Genomic DNA, 21,474 nt, shown 5'->3' on the forward strand with positions numbered 1-21,474 from the left:
GGTGCGACGTGGACAATTTTTAATAATATATTAATATTTTTGAATTTTTGAATTTTATTTTTTTATTTATTTTTACTTCTCCTCCTTCTTCCTCCAGCCAGTCACCAGACCTTGGTGACTGACCAAAGGCGACAGCCAGCGAGGTCAAGGTTGAGTCTCGACGCCCAACGCGAGGTTGCCCTCGCGGCCATTGGCAAGGTCGACCTCCACCTCGCCGGCCGTCGCCTCTGGTCGGCCGCCGAGGTCCAGCGACCGGCTGGAGGAAGAAGGAGGAGAAGAAAAAAGAAAAGAAAAAATTCAAAAAAATGAAATATATTATTAAAAATTGTCCACGTTAGCGCCGATCAGGCTACGTTAGCTGGCTGGCGTCCAGTCAGCAAAATCTGGCCAAAATTGGGCAGAACAGACTAAGTTGGCACAACATAAAAAGGTTTAGGACTTAATTGGCACCAAAAAATAGTTTAGGACTAAATTGGTATAAATGCAAAAGGTTTATGACTTTTTTTAACACTTTTCCCTGAGAAAGTATGTATATGTATATACCACCTTCTTCACTAAGGCTTCTAGTTCCCCCTACCCCAAAAAAAATCCCAACAAAACAAAAACAAGAACCAAAACAAAAATAGTAAAAAAGAAAAAAGTTCATCTGCTCGGGCAAATAAAAAGGCATTTCATATTTTCCCGAATCATTTCGATATCCTTCTTGAGAGTCGGACTTTGGAAGAGAAATTACAGGCAGAGTCGATTAGGGCAAAGAAGAGATGCATTGTCTCGTTCTTGGCAACCCTTTCGTGGCGCTTGTCGCACCGATCCTTCTCGTTGTGCTCGCGCACAAGCTTTGGAGTAAGAGGAGAGCAACTGCGCAAAGAAACAAGAAAGATCTGCATCCTGGTACGCCTAGTCCTCCGATCCAGCCCAACGGAAACGATTTTGATGTGTTCTTGAGCTTTAGAGGTGTAGATACTCGAAACGGCTTCATCGACCACCTCTATTGCAGCCTCATCGGTGCTAGAATCTGTGTCTTCATGGACGACAATGAACTCCGCTTGGGTGAGGGATTGAGCGAAGAGCTTAGGCAAGCCATTAGTAACAGCAATATTTTGATCCCTATTATCTCTGAGAATTATGCCTCTAGCAAATGGTGCCTTCAAGAATTGGTTTGCATGATGGAGTGCCGAAAACAATGGGGACACAAAGTGTTTCCCATATTCTACAAAGTGGAACCCGCGGGGGTGCGATTTGAAATGGGTTGTTTTAGAGAGGCATTTCATAATTACAAGCGGAGGTGTTTTGACCCAGAGGTTGTGGCCAAATGGAAGGAAGCGCTTGTAGAAGTCAGTTCCTTGAGTGGATGGGAATCAGAGAAATTTGCTAATGGGTATCTTCATTCTTTAACCAACACCTTGTTTACTTTGATGATATCAACACCATACAATCTTTTTTTTTTTTTTTTTATGGATCCGATTCATTTGTTTTGATGATGAAAGTTTTTGGCTGTAATATTTTGCCTTCCTTTATGCAAGGATTATCTAACTTATATTTTTGCTTATTTCTACCTACATAAAGGCAGCATTACTGTGTTTACATTTATGAATAAGATTTGGATAATTAAGATGACTGACGCCTCTAAAAGAACCAAAAATAAATAAATAAAAGGAAGAAGGAGGAGAAAAACAAACTGCTTTTAAAGCTTCATTAGCCTCAATCTTTTTTCTAATAGAATACGTCAGGGTAATCTTAAAAAGAAGTTATGAGTGCATCTTCTGGAGCAATCACGGGATTGCTTTACCCCCTTTCATCTTAACAAATAAAATAGGAATGGAAGTGGGGAAAAGATTTGAAAGTTTTCCAAATTACCCCCAAGTTCTATTGTTTGTGCTATCGTTAGATAATACTTATGTCATTGAACTCATTTTCATTTGACAGGAGAGAAGGAGAATTGGTAAAATCGGTTGTGCAAAAAGTTTTGAAAGATTTGAAGGAGTTGGTTGCTGATGATTATTTGGTCAGAATTGATAGTCCTGTGGAGGAGGTTATGGAATTGGTGAACAAGAATGCTAGTGCTACCCTGTGTGTGGGAATTTATGGAATTACGGGCATTGGTAAGACTACTCTTGCTAAAGTCATATACAATAAGCTGTCTGATCTATTTGTGCATCGTAGCTTCATTGCAAACATCAGGGTATCGTGCGAACGTCATGGTATTAATTACTTGCAAAATCAATTAATCTTTGATATGCGGAAAAGAGAAATTCAATTTTGCAATAGCGACGAAAGAATCAAGTATATCTCGTCTTGGTTTAAAGATGAGAAAGCCTTCATTATTCTTGATGACGTGGATACCACTAGTTAGTTAGAGGCTTTGGCTGGAAATCCTTACTGGTTTGGCTCAGGAAGTAGGATCTTTGTTACCACTAAAAACGAGAGTGTTCTTGATAGAGTGAACATCAAGTCCAAGCGTGAGCAAATGCATGAGAAGCAATCTCTTGTCCTATTTTCTAGACATGCATTTCGAAGAGACCATCTTCCATATGAATTTTTAGCTCTCTCAAGTCTTGTGGTATCTACAATGGAAGGGATTCCCTTGGCTGTCAAGTTTGTAGGTTCAATTTTGTGTGAAAAACCATCACGAATATGGAGAGAAACAATACGAAAGATGCAAAATATGCCTCATATGGGCGTGCAAGAAAAGTTCAGGATAATTTGTGAAGAAATGGGGGAGGATCGAAAAAATGCGGAAGATGCATCTTCCGCTGCTACGCCTTGTCCTTCCATCCTGCCAAGTGAAAGCGAAAATGATTATGAAGTGTTCTTGAGTTTTAGGGGTGTAGATACTCGAAGAGACTTCAGCGACTACCTCTACTGCAACCTCGTTGATGTTGGAATCCGTGTCTTCAATGACGACAATGAGCTCCGTGGGGGCGAGAGTTTGAGCGAAGATCTTATGCGAGCCATTAGGAATAACAATATTTTGATCCCAATTATCTTTGTGAATTATGCTTCTGGCAAATGGTGCCTTAATGAACTTGTTGAAATGATGAAGTGCAAGAATTGCTTAGGGCACATAGTGTTGCCTATATTCTACAAAGTGGAACCTGCGGATGTGCGAGATCAAAAGGGTCAATTTGGAGAGGCATTTCTGTTAGATGTATGCCCTATTGCTGCTATGTAATATTTACATATTAGGAATTTCAATTGTACTTTTATTATTATTATTTAATTAATGGCAATGACGTATTCATTCATTTGTCCAATTATTTTATATTGATGAATGATTCCATAAGATCAGTTGCAACTAGATCTATTCTTGAAATGTCAAGAATATATGTGACGGGTTCATAGTTAGACTGAATCTTTAAATCGTTCCCGGTCGATGGATTATTGAGGGGATATTAATAATCATGTTGAGACCGGTGTGTTCTTAACTTCGCCATTAAGTATTGGATACTTAAGGGAATGATGAGTTACATGTCATTGGGTATTATGATGCCCGAGTTAGAACACAGGTGTTTGTATTAGAGAAATTCACTGAACGTGACGCATATGGAACGATTAGTGACATGGAAGCTTTTAGCGTGGTCAATGTCTAATTGTTTTTTTTTTTTTTTGTAAAGGTAATAAATATATAAATAAAGCTAAGGCAAAATACAAAAGATCAGCACCAAAACCTACACTCAATCCTCCAAAGGAGACAAAGTGTAGGGAGCCAATGTAAGAAGCCACAAAGGCACACAAGAAAGCCACAAGGGCACATCAACAAAACAAACAAGCGGGAAAGAGATAACAACAAGGCATTCCAACCCTCAGCCCCCCAAGGAAGCGGCTAAGAACGGAGAGCCAAGAAAGATAGGAGCAACTTGCGCAAAGCAGCAACAAAGGAGCACTAGACAGCCGAGAGAAACACCGCAGGGTCAAACCCCTAGCCACGCTGAAGCCTCATATTCCTCGGGGTAGGAGGAACATCTTTAAATGTTATAGCTTTATCCCTCACTACCTTAATAAGGTGGTTTTTTAGAGCCGAGACCACTAAGGATTCACCCCGAAATATAATCGCATTCCTCCTTTTCCAAATAAGGTGACACATAGCTCCAAACGAGAACCGCGCAATGCAATGGAAGAAGTCCTTACCGGATAAGAACTTTAAGGCCCAATTGAAGATATCTTTCCAACATCTATTCCGCCATGGGAGGTTACACCTGGTGGCCTAAAAGTAGGCCAGAGAAGCGGAGGTGCGACACCCGAAGAATAAATGTTCGACAGAATTTGGAACATCATTGTAGAAGGCACAAACATTATAGTCAATCCTTCCATAAGAAAGAAGTAGCATCTGAGTCGGCAGGCGATTTTTGGTTATAAGCCATAAATTAAATTGGAATCGCAGGGCTACAGCATTGTCCCAAACAAAAGACGCCCAATCAACACGATCCTTCTTGACTTTAATGGAATTCCAAGCTGAAGTTACAGAGAAGGATTCAGAAGTGTCACAGCACCAGGTAAACCTGTCACGAGCCGAAGAGAGGACCGGGAGAGAGATCCCCTATCTTTCCAAAAAGGATTTAAATAAACAACCCATAGAGGTCAACAGATCCGCAACAACAGCATTGTCAGGAAGACATAAGCCTTCACAGAATGAACAGGGGATAAAGGCATCAAGCGGGCCACAAGAAAGCCAGTGATCATGCCAAAGAGATACTGATAGGCCATTTCCAATCTTCCACACAAAGGATAAGCGAAAGTAATTCCTCGCCTGAAGGATTTTTTTCCATGCCCAAGAACAATAACGAGGCTGGGAAGAAATCCAAAAGTTTCTTTTCTTTAAGAAGTTAGAGTGTACCCACCAACACCACAACGATTCTTTATCAGTGAAAAGAATCCAAATAAATTTAAGCATGGAGGCTCTGTTGCAATCTTTAAGTTTCTGAATGCCTAGACCGCCCTCAACCTTTGGGAGACAAACATCATCCCAGGAGACTTTGGCCCCACCCCGGCTAAGGGTCGTGTCCTTCCATAAAAATTGTCTCAAAATGCGCTCAATATTATCTATAACCGAGGACGGAAGGTTAAAGACACTAGTCCAATATGCTTGAATTGAAAAGAGTACTGACCTTATAAGTTGCAGCCTCCTTGCAAAGGATAGAAAGCGTTGTGCCCAAGATTGAACCCTGGCAGTAATACGATCCGTCAATGCAACACAGTCTGCTTTGCCCAATCTAGTAGTAATAATCGGAACACCCAAATAGCGAATCGGCAGTTTCCCTTCCTGAAAACCGAAGGCCCATTGCATCATATTACGAAGAGATGAATCCCCTCCTAAGATGAAGATCTCACTTTTTTTTTTATTTGGGTAGAGGCCGCTCCAAGAGGAGAAAATGTCCAAACCCCTTTTTAACAACGTCACCGACTCCCAATCAGCTTGACAGAAAAGGAATACGTCATCGGCGAAAAATAGGTGAGTCAGCTGCACAGATTTGCATCTCCAAAAATATTTAAAGTCATTGCTAGCAGTACAGGAGAGCAAGATTCCAGAGAAAATTTCCATAACTAAGGTAAATAGGTAAGGTGACATAGGATCGCCTTGCCTAAGTCCTCTTCTAGTAGGGAAAAAACCACGTAAATCACCATTGATAGAGATGGAATATTTCGGCGTACGTACGCAAACCATAATTAGCGTAATAATCCAATGGGGAAAATAGAAGGCACGGAGAGCAAGCTCCAAGAAATCCCAATCAACCGTGTCATAGGCCTTATGGAAATCAACTTTAACAGCACATTTGGGCAGATAAGGCTCTAAGTGAAATCCAGCAAACAACTCTTGAGCGATGAGAATATTATCTCTAATCCTCCTACCCTTTACAAAAGCATTTAGTGAAGGGCTTATCAAATCATTTAAGACAGCAGCAATGCGATTAGCAAGGATTTTCGTAATGACTTTATAAATGGTATTGCAACATGCAATAGGCCTAAAATCAGTGACCACACTTGCGTTGGGGACTTTAGGAACTAGAGCGAGGATAGTGGTATTTAATTTCTTTAGGAGCAATCCCGAAGAGAAGAAATCTTGGATTGCTTCCACCACCAACAGCCCCACTAAGTTCCAATTAGTCTTGTAGAACTCTACCGAGAATCCATCAGGGACTTGGTGTCACGACCTCTTTTTTCCGTCCGGAGAAAAAAGAAGAAGGTTTAGGGGTATTTTCCTAAAGAAGCGGACCAATGGCCTTAAATTAGGCGCGAGCTCTCCCAAGCCCATACCTCGCGCGACGTTGGATTTCATATTTCAATTATTAACAACCTAAATATTTCTAGGAGTCGCCACTAGCCTATTGGGGTCGGCTAGAAACGAATCGAGACACGGGAGTGGTGTCTCGATTCCTACGCAACCAGAGATTTCTAGGAACGGGGACTTGTTTACGCCAATGTTTCTATTAGCGCCCTTGCGGTACCACTAACTTGGAAAGTTATTTTTCTAAATGGCCACACATTCTTGATTACCAATTATAATCTTTATGAAACCACTAAGTGTCCATGCAAATGTTTTTGTAGTTTTTTTTTTAATGTCTAGACTAATCCTAACATAATTTAGAAGAGAAATTTACACTCAAATTAATGAAAAGCGGCGCGTAAGTAAACATCCAAGAAATTGAAATAACTTGAAAATAAACGTGGAAAAGGTAAACCCGATACAAGTCGAGCAAATAATATTACATGGCCTTGTTATCACGCCCCGGGACATGACCCCCATGAGCAAATGAGAATTTAAATATGCATGAAATTACTCTAAATGCATGAAATTACTCTAGATAATTATAATCTATGCAAAATGGATTATTTGTAAAAATGATCATAAAATACCAAAATAGTATTAAATTATGAAAATGACCTTTTAAAAATAGGAAAATTTCATAGATGCCATTTTTGCCTTAATTTGATACATCTATAGCTTTTATATTTTTTTTTGAAATTTTTGGATTTTTGGATTTTTTTATTTTTTTATTTAAATAAAAATAATAATTTCCTAAACCGATATATGCTAACATTGAACAACACAGCACATGAATATCACAATAACCGGGCTCAAATCGACCGTTTCAAGATCGAAACTTAGTTTGCACATTTCGTTAAATACTTGGCGTGCATCAAATCACCCCAAACCAACTTCCTCGGGCCATGTTTGCGGCCTTCAATCTCAACACATGAGCAATATTATGTGGAACTAAAACATCAAGGTTAAACTACCACATGCAAAGAGTAAGATTAGATATAAATCACAGCTTAAAACACACGAAAACCAAATTGGAATCGTCATCAAATATGCGGGTTTGATCTGATTTTACAAATCTGGATTTGAACCCAAGTCAAGCAAACAGGTTGAATGCCCATATTCAAGCCCCGTCACCCATCACATATGAGATCTAAGGAAAACATTACTTGATTCACATGAAAGTAGGTAACATGAGTTTTCAAATGCAACAAACATCATAGAAAATGACTCACCGAACAACATCAAAACAACCTCTCCAAGAAGCACACATGCAAAACTCTTGAAGAGATTTCAAACACTTAGAAAAATTTCAGCCTCAGAAATCAGTTTTCCGGGCTGGTTTTCCTCTTGATTTTCATGATCAAAACATGCTCAAAATCGAAAATAAATACATCTAGGACGCTTACCTTGCTTCCTAGTTTCCTTTTCAATTGGTTCTTGGCCGATGAAACCGACAAATTATCCTTGGGGGCCTGTGGAAGTTGGCTTCTTCAACTGGAAATGAGATCTGCAAAAAAAAGAACTGACAACGAAGGTTTTCGTTGAGCTCTAACATTAGACTTCAAGACGTATTTTGTTGGAAAACTTGACACCACGCCAAACTATATGTATTCTAGTTTGGATTAAAATTCAATATTTTCCTCATTTGTCTCTCAACTTTCTCAAAAACACTGGATTTCCTCACTCGTGACCAAACAGTCTCGACACTTAGAAAAAATTTTGGACTTTCTTGGCCCGCCAGGAGGGCACTGTTTCGGGGGGCTTTAGGAGGCCTTCCCGATCTCCATTTTGGACGTGCGACCTATGGATGGAAAGATATTTGAGTGAAGTTTCACTCTCTAGTTTAAGGTTTTGGCTAATTTTGGCTGCAAGTTTTCGAAAATCTCACTTTTCTCTCAGAAGGTTGATCTGGAATTTCTGGGTTTGCTTTTCTGGAGTTGCTTCTGAGGGCCTCTTTGGGGGACGATTCCGAGCTCTCTCCTCTTTCTCTCGTCTCCTCTCTCTCTTCCCTCGAAATACCTTGCTTCCGTGATATTATCCCCTGAATTAGAGAATTTTTGGTCGGCCTTTTGTCCACCTACCAAGCCTGTCAACTGACCCAGCTCACCAACTTTCTGACTTAGCCAAAATTTTCAAATTTCGCAGCTGTTGAGTGTCCGGATTTTGTGCGATTTTCCCGTGCCTGCAGCAGCTTATCTCTGACCAATTCTTGTCCACTTTCAGTACCAATGATGGTCTTCCATCACGTGCAGAGATCGGGCTGGCTGGGCAGGTGAGGAGGATATGGTGGGGCCACCAATATGCCTACTTAGCAGCTCCGAATTAAGACCTAATCATGGGCTGGGTTTTGGTAACTAGTTTGAGTGCTTTAATCCATTAATTTGGCTGTGGTTTTTGATCAATTAGCAAGTAAATGTATAGTAGTTTAAGATCTCACCCAGATTTTGCAATTGTGCCCACCCAATTTTGCAAGAAAGTCCCTCAAACTTAGCAATTTTCTTATCCGAAAATACCCAACCCAAGGCAGATTTGGTCTTTTTCGCTCAATTTGATTGATTCGAGTTGGCCCAAATTCAATTTCCACTTAATTGGTGACCAAGATGATGATTTACGGGCTCGGGCGCAAATTTTGCAAAATTTGCAAATTGATCCCTCAACTTTTGGAAATTGCATTTTGGCCCCAACTTACCATTTGAATTCCAATCTAACCTCCTGGGCTTGGCTAGTCACATTTAGATCATTGGCCCCAACTTTTTCTTTTCTTTTTTTAATCTCTTTTTTTCAATTTTCTTTTAAAGTAAAAACATATTCCATTTAAAACACTATATTAAATGCCTAAATAATCTATATGCAAGAATTTAACACGAAATATTTTTGGGCAAAAATTTAGGTGTCAACACCTGGGGCTTTGCCTTTGGCAAGGGAGAATAGAGTATTCTTAATCTCAGAGGGAGAAACCGACTCACATAGGGACCGCACCTGAGCATCAGTAAGTGGGTGACGAACAAACGTCTTCAAATCCTGAAGCGAAGGTTTAGATAAAGGCTCATGATGAGAGAGCAAATTCGAGAAAAACCGGACAAAAACTTGCGGCACAATAACAAGATCAGTGATAACAGCCCCCGACTGATCCTTGACGGAAAGGATCCTATGAGTAAGCTGCCTCCTCTTCATCGAATGGTGGAAAAACTTAGTATTCCTGTCACCTTCTTTTAGCCATCTCACTCTCAACTTTTGTCTGAAGAAGGATTCTTCTTGATTCCTCAGATCAATAAAAACACAACGCTGAGATTTTTCCAACTCAGCAAGAGAAATGTTGTAAGGGTCCGATTGAAGGCTAACCTTAGTGCTTCGAAGGGCCTCTCTTGCTTCGGCCGTCCTCATAGAGATATCCAAGAAGGCGTCTTGGTTAAGTAACTTGAGTCGAGCTTTCACAATTTTCAGCTTGGAAACAAGAATCTACATTGGAACGCCTGTGATGGAGGAGTCCCAAGCCTGGCGGACAATTGAGTTAAAGTCCGGGTGGTCAGCCCAAAATTCAAAGTACTTAAACGGCTTCCTCCTCTGGACCGGCTAAAGAACTGTGACGATCATAGGAGTATGGTCCGAGATACTCGGGTTCAAAAACGAAGCCTCAGAGAACGAGAAATGAAGGTTCCAATTGTTGTTAACCAGAACACGGTCCATCTTCCTCATCTTCCTGATGTCCCCTGCCGAGGTAGACCAAGTATAACGGAGGCCAACATATCTAAGATCCATCAATTCTGTTTGTGCTAAGCATTGGGCAAACTCATCAAAATAAGGGATCCAGTCATTGGAACCTCCAACTCGATCGGATGGGTCTTTAATGGCGTTGAAATCACCAGCAACAAGCCAAGCCGAATCCTGCATCAAGTCATTGAAGTGGAGGAGGTCCTCCCACAAAGGTTTATGACGCACAAAAGTATGTTCTCCATAAATAGCAGAGATGCAGCAGCTCACACCAGACATATTAAGCTTCAGACTACCATGCACAGCCTGGTCATTGATAGAAATAGGCACAAAAGAAACAAAATTCGGGTTCCAACCAACCCAGATTCTACCACGAGAAGAATACTCATAGTTTGCTATCCAATTCCAACCACTAATTAAGGAAGCCGAGATAGAATCAAAATGTTCCTCAGGAACTTTAGTCTCAAAAAGGCCAATCAGGCAGAGTTTATTAAGAGCGGCAAATCTCCTGACCTCCGCCTGCCTAAGAGGGTTGACCATGCCTCTGATGTTCCAAAAGCCAAAAAACATATCAAAAAGGATAGATGGCAGAATTACCTCTTCTTAGCCCTGTGGCCTGTGGCAGGCGCTTTTGAAACCGCCGAGGGTGGTGGGTCAGGAAGAAGCAAGAGGAGCTATTCTTGCATACTTCGAGCACCAGCCGGAGCCGGGCCTTTTGGCGAAAGGGAACCCACAGACAAAACATCTTCATCATTCAATTCCATTTGAGTACTAGAGTTGCAAATTTCATCCGAGCTTCCAACATGAAATGAAGAGGAGGGAGCATCTCCTTCACCTGCCGGGTATAGACCAAAAGAGGCAGCTTCCTTCTCAGCATGCTTTTTCTTTTTCCTGCCTTTCCCCTTCACCTGCTTCCATTCTGGATCGGCAGCAGGAGCTGAGGACATAGCCACCAATTCACCCTCGGATGGTCCTGGTGGAGCCGCCTGGGGAGAGCTCGACTCCCCAATAAGCAAGGATTTGTTAGCATTCGCACCAGCAGGAGGATCTGTAGAAGCTAACCCAGGTTGGGGGTTGTGTGGGATATCACCATCATGTGCGGATGAGGGCGGTAAGGCCACTTCTTTTTCTTTGGACAACGTAGAAGTAGCTTCAGGATTCGCCTTAGAGGTTCCTGCATTCATTACTCCAGCAGATGCACCAGAAGCAGAAGCAGGAACAACATCCTTGCAGGTATGACCGAATATACCACATTTGAGACAAGCTAGCGGTTTCCATTCGAACTCCACTTCGACAACATCAGTTTTCCCATCCGTGATCAGATCAATAGTCTCATAAATTGGTTGTTGTACTGTTAATTCCACACATACACAAGCAAATGATAGCATAGACATCTGTTATGTTCTCTAGTCCACATACAGTGGCCTACCAACAGCACTCGCCACTTTGCTAATTGACTGAGCAGACCAGTAAGCGAAGGGGAGATTTCTCAGCCTTACCCATACCGGGACAGACACGTGCGTGTCTTTCTTCAGCTCAACTCCCGGTTGCCATTGCTATAAGATAAAGGGGATTCTTGCCACAGTAATGGGACCGCCCTCCAGAATTTTCCTCCTGAATTCCTTATCAGCAATACGCAGAAGAAACACTCCTCAACCATCGGATAGAACTTCCAACAAAGGCGGCCCCCAGGCTCTCCTAAGGGCCTCCTCCACAACCTTGAACGGTAGTTTCCTACCGATAAAATAACCAACAAGGCAGTCATATATGGCATCCCAGAAATTCAAAGCCAAGCCTTAAGGTGTGTTAAAGTCTTTAATTAGGTGTTAAATTTCCATGGCTTATGTTTTAGCCATTAGTCTTTTAATTCGATGATTTGTGCTTGTGATTGCGGAAATTTAGATTTAATAGATTAATAATCTATGCTTGGCCATATGATTTAAATTTCAATGAGCAAGAATATCCCAAGACTTTGGCCAAGATGAAAATTGGAATTCAAAAATATTTATAAAAGAATTTCAAAAAAAAAAAAAAGGAAAAGGAAGGTTATTTTCGAAATGGGCCTTGGGCCCATTAGCCTAAAGCTTGGTGGGCCAAGCTAATCGGCCCATTAGAGCCCAAGAGGAGAATTCGACCAGCCCAAGGGGAATGGCCGGATGGGCCTAAGCCCAAGCCCATTCAAATTCAAATTTAAAACCCAATATGACAAGTGGCAAATGGCAAGAGCATGCATTGGTGGGTTTGTAGGCAAAGCAATGATTGTTAATCATGGGATTAGGGAGTATAAAAGAGATGAGGAGAGAGATGGCCGGTTCTTTGCTTCATTTTGTCCAAAGAGAGGGTGTGCGAGAGAGAGAGCTCGAGAGAAAGGGAGAAACCGAGAGGGGGAAGGAGGCGGAGCCGAGGGTGCCGCTGTTCGTTCGCCGTCCGATCGCCGTGTCCCGTCGCCGTTCGTCGTTGCTTGTTCATCTTTAAGGCAAGTGGAGTCCGTAACTTCTCTTGCATGTTTGTTGTGGTGTTTGCATGTTAGATTTTAGGTATGATTCGTGCGAAAGACCGAGGTAAGAGTTGGTTATTTGTAAACCGTGTGACTGTTCTTGTTCGGTTTGCTGGAGTCAGTAGCTTGTTTGAGTTTGCATGTGTGTTTGGAGTCCAATTTTGGATTCGGTGTCTTCATTAAAGTTGAAGCTAACGTTTTGTACTATGACATACTAAAAATTCGTAGAAAACGATGGAGATTTGAGGGGTCAAAAGTTCTATTGTACGGAGACTTTAGATCTGCGAAATCTTCACTGACCTCTTGTTGATTTCTTGGTTGCATGTTGATTTTTGTTGGATATTTCACTTTGATGTCTTCTTGAAAGTTGTAGGTAACACATTAAAATACAACATACTCAAATTTGAAGAGAAATGAACGAGTATAGCCTAGTGAATCTGCTAGATCTTGGAGATGATGTATTCTGGTGAAGTGTACCGAGACAGACGAGACTTTATGGACTAAAATGGTGACCATAATCTGGTTATTTGGCATATATTTCTTCATGAAAATTGTAAAGGACACCTTGGTACATAACATACTAAAATTTCAGAGGAAAATAAAGAGATTTTATGGGTGAGATCTACAAATTTCGGAGAAGTGTGTTCTGGACGTCGCGGTCGTGGTTCCAGAAGCTTCGTAGGGTTGTAGAAATTAATATAAAAAGAATTTGGCGTAGGGTTCTTCATGAAAAGTGCACGAAAATGTGTTGGCTATCACCCTGTGAAATTTCGTAATTTTTGAAGGCCATATGAGTATTTTAATCGAATTTATTTGGAAACTGTGCAATTCTGGTCATTATCCGAATATCATGTGCTATTTTGTGAAAATTGTGAAATTAGGTGAAATTCAATTTGGCCATGAATTTTGTTTGGAATTGGGATTTTAATTGGTTGTTTAATGATTTTTTGAATATTATGATTTTGGGAAAATCATAGATATTAAATTTAAGATTTATTTATGAAAATAAATAAATATAATAAAATAATAATAAAATAATAATAAAATAATAATAAAATAAATGGATTTTATTTTGGCCATGGATTAAATTCTATTTGTGTGGCATTTGTGTGATGAGGTCTCTGCACATGTATTGGATTGAGCTGTATATGTGATAAAGTCTTGGTATGCGTATGACATGGTCCTTGTACATGTATTGAATTGAGATGTGTATGGGATAAAGTTTTGGCATGTGTACGACATATGAATTGAGATGCAAGTGTGAATTCCATGTCAAGTGTGACTTGTTTGATACCATGCCAATTGCCATGTTAAATTGAGATAAAGAAATGGTATATGTGGATGATGGTAAATGAGTAAGAGGTTGTGGTGGAGGATGTTGTCTCGGTGGCCCGGTGGCGTAATTCCGAGAGATTCCCGGGAGTTTCGGGATGCCCGGAATGTGGGGGCCGGAAGCCTTGTTGGAGGTCTTTGCCCGAAAGGAATGCCTCGCGATGCCGGGGATTTGGGGTGCGGGATGCTCGGCCGGGGAGTGTAAATGCCGGAAGCCCCGTCGGAGGTTTCGCCCGAAGGGAATGCCTCGTGATGCTAGTTGAGATGCGAGATGCCCGGACTGTGGGGGCCTGGAAGCCCGGTGGTCATGGGATGGCTGGAAAGCTGGGAGCCCCTGTCGGAGGTTTCTCGCCCGAAGGGTTGATGATGAGATTGATGATTTGAGAAATTGGTGATGTGGTGATCAAAATTGAAAGATAAAGATGAAAATTAACTCATGACATGATGATGCATGATGACGATGGCATGTGATGTGATATGATGATCACCTATGATGATATATGCATGATGATGCATGATGATGATGGCATGTGATGTGATATGATGATCACCTATGATGATATATGCATGATGATGCATGATGATGATGGCATGTGATGTGATATGATGATCACCTATGATGATATATGCATGATGATGCATGATGATGATGGCATGTGATGTGATATGATGATCACCTATGATAATATATGCATGATGATGCATGATGACGATGGCATGTGATGTGATATGATGATCACCTATGATAATATATGCATGATGATGCATGATGATGATGTGTGATGTGACATGATGATCATTCATGGTACGATATGCATGATGAAATGCAAGATGATGATAATGATATATGATATGCCATGATGATGATGATATATATGATGTGATGATGCATGATACGCATGATTACAAGGTAAGTGATGCTTGCAACGTGTGATGATATGCATGATGCATTGGAATGTTATTGGATTTCCTATCTCGCCGAGTGGTTGTACTCACCCTTTTGGGGATAACATTTCAGATTAGAAAGATGCCGCTTCCTACCGTCACGCGAGGCACCTTCTATGGTATCCCGTCGATATAGAAGTAGATTGTACGGAGATCGATTTGCGTCACTATCCCCGGACTGACATTTGTGCGAGTACGTGTGCTGGTCATGTACGACGTGGGCCTGGCTGAGGGCCCACATCCAGAGTTTTTGTCTGTTCATGTCCGCCGAGACGGAGTGATTAGGGGGATGTTGCCGCCACCACCACCCGATGCACCCGGATGGGTGTGATGGTTGTGTGAAGGGTAAAAAGCTAGTGTCATCTTTTTGGGAGTAGCCGCCACTTTGTTGGATGGGGATGTCATGTGATTTTCTTTAGGGTCGTAGTATCTTTTTGGGATGAGGCTAAGTGTGGCTAAAAATCTTGGTCTCCTTTTTGTATCGACCCGTGAAAACCCATCTCGATAATATGTAAATAAAAGTGGCATGGCTTATATTTTAAATCCTGATGATTAGTGGTGTGTATTTGTATCATGGATTGGTAGGGGGATAGATGGTGATGTTTAATTTGCTTCCGCTATGAGTCACGTTAGGACCGATTGTTTAAAAAAAAAAAATGTGTCTGCAAATTAGGACGCTTGCTTGAAAGAAAGAAAGGTAATAAAGTGTAACATCGGCACTGGTAACGACCTGCGAAGGGTTCGGGGTGTTACATCATAAAGCTTAGGATCAGCTGCCTGTAGATCAGATTCATCCATATGTATGACAAGTTTATTGCTCACGATCTATGGAGGTGAATAATCCAGATCATAACCCTTATTTGTAGCACTAGCTACCGCAGCCCAAGAGCGGGTACCAGGATTTTTCGAGCCACCTCTTGAAAGGGGTCGCTTGGACTTAGATCTTCCCCTGTTATTCGAACGGCCTCTGGCAGACACAGGGGAAGTCGCGAATTCGCAGGAACACCAGAGGCGGGAGGAGCATTACGGTTTCCCGCAATCAACGAAGGGGCAACCGAGTGGGGTCGCTCATTCCTAGGGGGGGAGACCGAAAGCTCCGCCCCTTGTCATTCGCACGGTTCTGCACCGAATCGCTCTCCATTGCAGGAAAACTCGCACACCAGAAACCGCAAAACCCTAATCCATCGATCTGAAAACACTCCGCGAAAAGGAGACATATCAGGTGATGCTTCAGAGGGTTTTAAAGAGTAGTGAAGGCACTTCTTGCCGCCAAAAATTGGCCCCAACCGTCAGTCCTACCGGGCAAAATAAGCAAATCCATATTCGCAGGAACAGTGCAGAAAACGGGAGCCTAGAGAGCTTCCATGAACTTGCCTTATGTGAATGTCGATGTCTAATTGTTCATGCTTTGATCTTGTGTAAATAATCCTTAGACCTGAGGCACAGTGTTAACTTGTGTATTGAACAACTATGATTCACGGGTGCACATAATATCGGGTCGTTGATCCGTCTTTATACCTGATGGTCATAGTTTGTTCATATATGAAGTTACACGTGTGCGCAATATGGAATATGTCTCCTTGTTATATGCAAGGTATGATAATGATGTCCTATGCAATCTAATTGTGACAATGCATTGAAATCCTCGGCCGGGGTTGTAACCGAGAATAAATTATTTATGTCTCGAATAAAATGCATGTCAATTAGATTTGTGCATATGATCGAATTAATGACTTGACTAATATTCCATGGTTTTTGTTTGATCGGGACATAATAAGACAGAGGGATTGAATTACACTGTAGCCAAAGCTGACAAGTTCATTATGTTCTTAAAATATTCACACTATCTAGGTAGCCATGACATATTGCTAGATGTCAATCATGGCTTGTAAGACCCAGAGATTAATCGGGACAATTAATTCTTGTGGGAGTACTAATGTGTTAGTACAAGTCTTACTACCAGCTTAGTGATGAACTTAGGGATGTCACACACCATAAACAATTAGGATAACGTGGAACAAGAGAAAATATAATTGCAAATGTGTTTGCAATTACTGCAATCGAATTGTGTCGATTTGAAATTAAATTAAATGAGATTTAATTTAATTTGTATTATAGTCACGAGCCTACTTGCATATGATGCACACGTATTCTCAAAGTGGATACATGTTAATGTATTCCAATTGTACATATAAAATTATGTTCTTTTTATTTTTAAAAAGAGAATTGATTAATTAATTAATTATTCATTTAATTAATTAATTAATTAATTAACTAATTAAAAAATTAAAGCTTCATGCATGTGCACGAAGCGTAATGGTCAGCGGTTGCTGACCATTATGCACGAAGCATGGATGGTCAGCAACCGTTGACCATCATGCCAAGATCGTGCATGAGCAAGCGTCTGCTATGAACGATCAGCAACGGTTGCTGATCGTCCATCGATTAGCAACCATTGCTGGTTGGTTTTATTATAAAAACAATTGAGGGACAAGAGTTAAAGAGCTGCTGAAAAATTAAAAAAGGAGACTTCGTGTGTTTTGTCTTCTTGTTCCGAATCGGCTCTTCACCATGAACAAAAACTTGAAGTTCTGCTAGTTGCTGAATATTGAGTAAAAGTGTGCGTGTGTTCTTGTGTCTTCGAGACACGAGGAAGAAAAACAATTCTCTCGTTCAGGCCGTGACTATTATACATCAAGAATACAACGGATTGTTTCCACGAGATTGCTAGCACGATCATCGTGGTGAATATCCGAAAATTTTGCCTTCCTTTATGCAAGGATTCTCTAACTTATATTTTGCTTATTTCTGCCTGCAAAAAAGCAGCGTAACTGTGTTTATCCCTACGAATAAGATTTGGATTATTATGATGACTTACGCCTCTGAAAGAGCCCAAAAGAAGAAGAAGAAGAAAAGACTGTCTAGTGGTTTAGTAAAATATTTTCCGGTGTTGTTCTTCCATCTCGTTTTTCTTTCTTATGCCGAGGAAACACATTTATTATTCAACTTCCTGTCAAACTCCACGTTAGAATAATCAACATCATAGAACATAGATACTACTCAAAAGGAAAAATAGAAAAAAATGCTTCCTATTATGATCCATATCCTTAACGGACCAAAGATTTTGAAATTTAATTCAGATCCTTAATATGTGCAAAACTTAAAGCTTCACTAGCCTCAAATCTTTTTCTAATTCAATACATTTAGAGTAACCTTGAAAGAATTTATGGGTGCATCATGTGGGGCAACCATATTCGCTGGTCGGTGGGGAAGAAAAACATACACTACCAATTGGGGGTGCAAGGTGTGCGGGTACTGGTACATTAAAATAAGGAACGCAGCCTAGCAAGGCTCCTTATTTGAGAACTACCGCAGTTGGCCCTTGCAGGTGGGAAACCACCCGGGTAGAGGTGAGGCAAAAGGAAGAGACATCAACTATCTTCCTTGAGCCAAGGATCCAATACACGCCCACAGAGCAACCACGGGATTGCTTTGCCCACTTTTATCTTAGAGATAAGATAAGAAATGGAGGTGGGAAAAAGATTTAAAGGTTTTCCAAATTATCCCCAAATTCTATTGTTTGTGCTATCATTAGAAAAAAGCCATATCATTGAACTCATTTTGTTTGACAGGCCTGTGGGAGAATTGATGAAATCAGTTGTGCAAAAAGTTTTGAACGAGTTGAAGAAAGCAGTGGACTTGGATGACCCTAAGAATTTGGTCGGAATTGATAGTCATATGGAGGAGGTTATGAAATTAATAAATAAGTGTTCTGGAGCTACCCTATGTGTGGGAATTTACGGAATGGGCGGTATTGGTAAGACAACTCTTGTTAATGTCATCTACAACAAGCTATTAAATTAATTTGAGCATTGTAGCTTCATTGCTGACATTAAGGAATCATGTAATCGCAATGGTATTAGTTACTTGCAAAATCAATTAATCAGTGATATATTGCGAAGAAATATTCAATTGCATAACAAGAATCACGGAATCCTTCATGTGATATTACAGACGTGTGCGCTCCTTTTTTTTTCCACTAGTCAGAGAGCACACAGATTGTTTGCGAAGACAAAAGGTTAAGAGAATAAGTAAAGAAAAAATTACGTTTGTAGATTTGATTTATTTTGGAATGGCCATTTTCAATCAGAAATTGAAAATTTTTAAATTTGATTTTTGAAAGTGTCGGTGAAATTGAAGAACCACCTCGTAATTATCTCGATAACTTTTAGTTAGGGTTTTATCTATTGTTTAATGATGGCATCAATAAATTGCATGGACTTTTATGGAAGATTTTAGGTATGAGTTTGAAACTGAAAATTGATATCGAGTTTACTGTATATTAAGTAGAAATAATTGATATTATTTCACTGAGTTGGTAAGATGCAACATTTGTGATCCTTGGTTTTGTACTTGTAGGGAATCTGGAAGGATTCAAGCCATTTGTCTTGAGCAAGGCAACTCTAATTATATAATTGATCAAGCGAGCCGCACATTTACGGATGAACCATTTAGAAACTTATCGAACTTGAGGTTTCTTCACATGAGTGCTGTGAATCTTGTCGGAGATTTTAGTAAATTATTTTCTCAGTTAAGATGGCTCAAATGGGGGAATTGTCCCTCAAATTTTGAAGCAAGCAACTTTCATGCGGGGGAATTAGTCATACTCGATTTGTCAGGAAGCGCGATTTCAGATGTCTGGCAGGGATGGCATTCAATGATGGTATGATATAAAAATATAATCTTTTGCTTTTTTTTTTAGTGGGAACAACTCCTTGCTGACCCCATGATATATTCTTTCTTGCAGAAGGCAGAAAAGCTGAAAGTTCTCAACCTCACAAGTTGCCATTCCTTAAAAGGGACTTCTTACCTCTCAGCTTTTAAAAGATTGGAGATTTTGATCCTCAGAGATTGTAGCGCATTGGAGCAAATTGATAATTGTATTGGAGACATGGAGAACCTCATTTCCCTGGACTTAAGTGGATGTTCTCTTCTTGAGAGGCTCCCGCTTCAAATGGCTAAACTAGAACAATTGAAGGAGCTTCTTCTAGATGAAACTGCGATACAAGAAATTCCTTCCTTCATCAGTTCTCTAAAGAGGCTGGACACTTAGTGCCAGGGATTGCAAATCATTAATTGGATGTCCGGTCTCAATAGGCAGTTTGGGGAATTTGTCGACCCTTGTTTCATCAGGCTACGTTGAGATTGCAACACTTCCGAACGGCATCGGATTCCTTGAGAATTTGTGGTGCTGGTCATTGGGAAGCTGCCACCAATTGAGAGAGATTCCCAATTCGATTGGCAAGTTGAAATTGCTGACTAGGTTGGACTTGAGTGGATGTTCGCGTATTGTGGAGCTGCCGCTTCAAATGGGTGAACTAAAACAATTGAAGAAACTTCGTCTAGATCAAACTGCGATACAAGAAATTCCTTCCTCCATCGTTTCTCTAGAGAAGCTGGAGGAAGATCAAACTATGTTTTCTGATATTCCTTCCTACACGGACTATCTATTGGAGCTAGAGACGCTCATTCCCAAGGACTGCGAATTAACTCGATAAGCTGTTTAGTGAATTTGCTGACCCTTCTCTTATCAAGCTGTGTGGAGTTTTTGGACTCCTTGACATCATTGGGTTTCTTGTGAATCTACGGTGCTTGTCATTGGGAAACTGCCATGAATTGAGAGAGATCCCTAACTCAATCGGGAAGTTGGAATTGTTGACTCAACTGGACTTATCATGGACAAGGATCACGGAATTGCTTGAAGGAACTTCTGGGTATCCGTAACAGTAGCATAGAAACGCTACCGATGGTATTGGAAGGTTGGAAAAAAGTCTTGAGTTATATGCATGATGGTGCTCAAATTTGGGAGGGAATACCAAGCATCCTTAATCTTTCTTCTTTCAAGCCTTGTGCATTTTGATTTAATGCCCAATAATCTGGAATTCTTGTGGATTTTTATTCAAATGAGTGGTTTGTGATTTAGGTTTGGGTTTTCATGATGAAGTGGAAGCTGCAATGTCATTTCTGATCTCTGCTCATGGTGAAGTTTAGGAACCTGTTGGTGCTGTTGACGATATTGTTATCTGCACAGCTTCCTTAAATGGCGCCCTATCTACTGCAGATGCTCGGAAGATTGTTAGAAGCAGCAGTATTGAATAACATGGTGATTCGTAACGTCTGGAAATTACTGGTTGTTCAGCGGAAATTTTGGTATTTTTAAAAAATATTAGGTATTTTCCTGAAAAATGAGAACATTTTGTGATATTTGGCCGAAATATAAAAATGAACTGTCAATTATTTTCCTTCATTTGAAAAGGAAAACTTGATTTTACTTTGTTAAAGAGATGTGCATAAGGGATACCTAGCAACAAGGGTTTCAATTGTAGGAGTCGGGGTTTCTCTATTGCAGAAAACAAGCGATTAGAAGAGAAAATAAAAAGAGAAGGAAACAAATCACATGCCAAATTTATGTGATTTGTCTGGCAAGACTTATTCTTTGAAGAGAGCACCAAATGATTTTACTACGGATCAAATAATACAATGGAGATCTCAAACACATTTGAGTCACTCGACTCGAGTACTCTCAATACATCTTAACTCACGATCACATCTAAAAACTCACATAGTGTTCAACCTTCATAATTTTTTAGAAAATATCTCAATTTCATGAAGGATATAACAAATCTTATCAAAACACTTGCAATTTCTTCATGATGTAATTCACGAA

The 21,474-nt window shown here is 40.5% G+C and overlaps 2 protein-coding genes across 2 annotated transcripts in view; both read left to right on the forward strand.

The window, feature by feature from the left end:
• Window positions 1-18,738, forward strand: part of LOC104414831 (disease resistance protein RPV1-like) — a 57,146-nt gene extending 38,408 nt beyond the window's left edge. The window contains exon 3 of the mRNA XM_039300389.1: window positions 18,380-18,738. Within this exon, the coding sequence (XP_039156323.1) occupies window positions 18,380-18,611 (232 nt within the window). The 3' untranslated portion in view covers window positions 18,612-18,738. The remainder of the gene's footprint in view (window positions 1-18,379) is intronic.
• Window positions 18,739-19,170: 432 nt separating this feature from the next.
• LOC104414829 (disease resistance protein RPV1-like) lies at window positions 19,171-21,169 on the forward strand. Its single transcript, XM_018861393.2, has 2 exons — window positions 19,171-19,470; window positions 19,555-21,169. The coding sequence occupies exons 1-2, from the start codon at window positions 19,291-19,293 to the stop codon at window positions 19,858-19,860; spliced, it is 486 nt and encodes a 161-aa protein (XP_018716938.2). The 5' UTR covers window positions 19,171-19,290; the 3' UTR covers window positions 19,861-21,169.
• Window positions 21,170-21,474: the final 305 nt, after the last annotated feature.

The sequence above is a fragment of the Eucalyptus grandis genome, chromosome 8 (genome assembly GCF_016545825.1).
Source record: "Eucalyptus grandis isolate ANBG69807.140 chromosome 8, ASM1654582v1, whole genome shotgun sequence".
In the NCBI taxonomy this organism is placed as follows: domain Eukaryota; kingdom Viridiplantae; phylum Streptophyta; class Magnoliopsida; order Myrtales; family Myrtaceae; genus Eucalyptus; species Eucalyptus grandis.

Bases quoted from the DNA above. Each gene is read 5' to 3' on its own strand.
- LOC104414829 (XM_018861393.2), top strand. From the start codon at position 19,291: ATGAGTGCTGTGAATCTTGTCGGAGATTTTAGTAAATTATTTTCTCAG. The intron at 19,471-19,554 runs GTATGATATAAA...TCTTTCTTGCAG, and splicing joins AGGGATGGCATTCAATGATG to AAGGCAGAAAAGCTGAAAGT.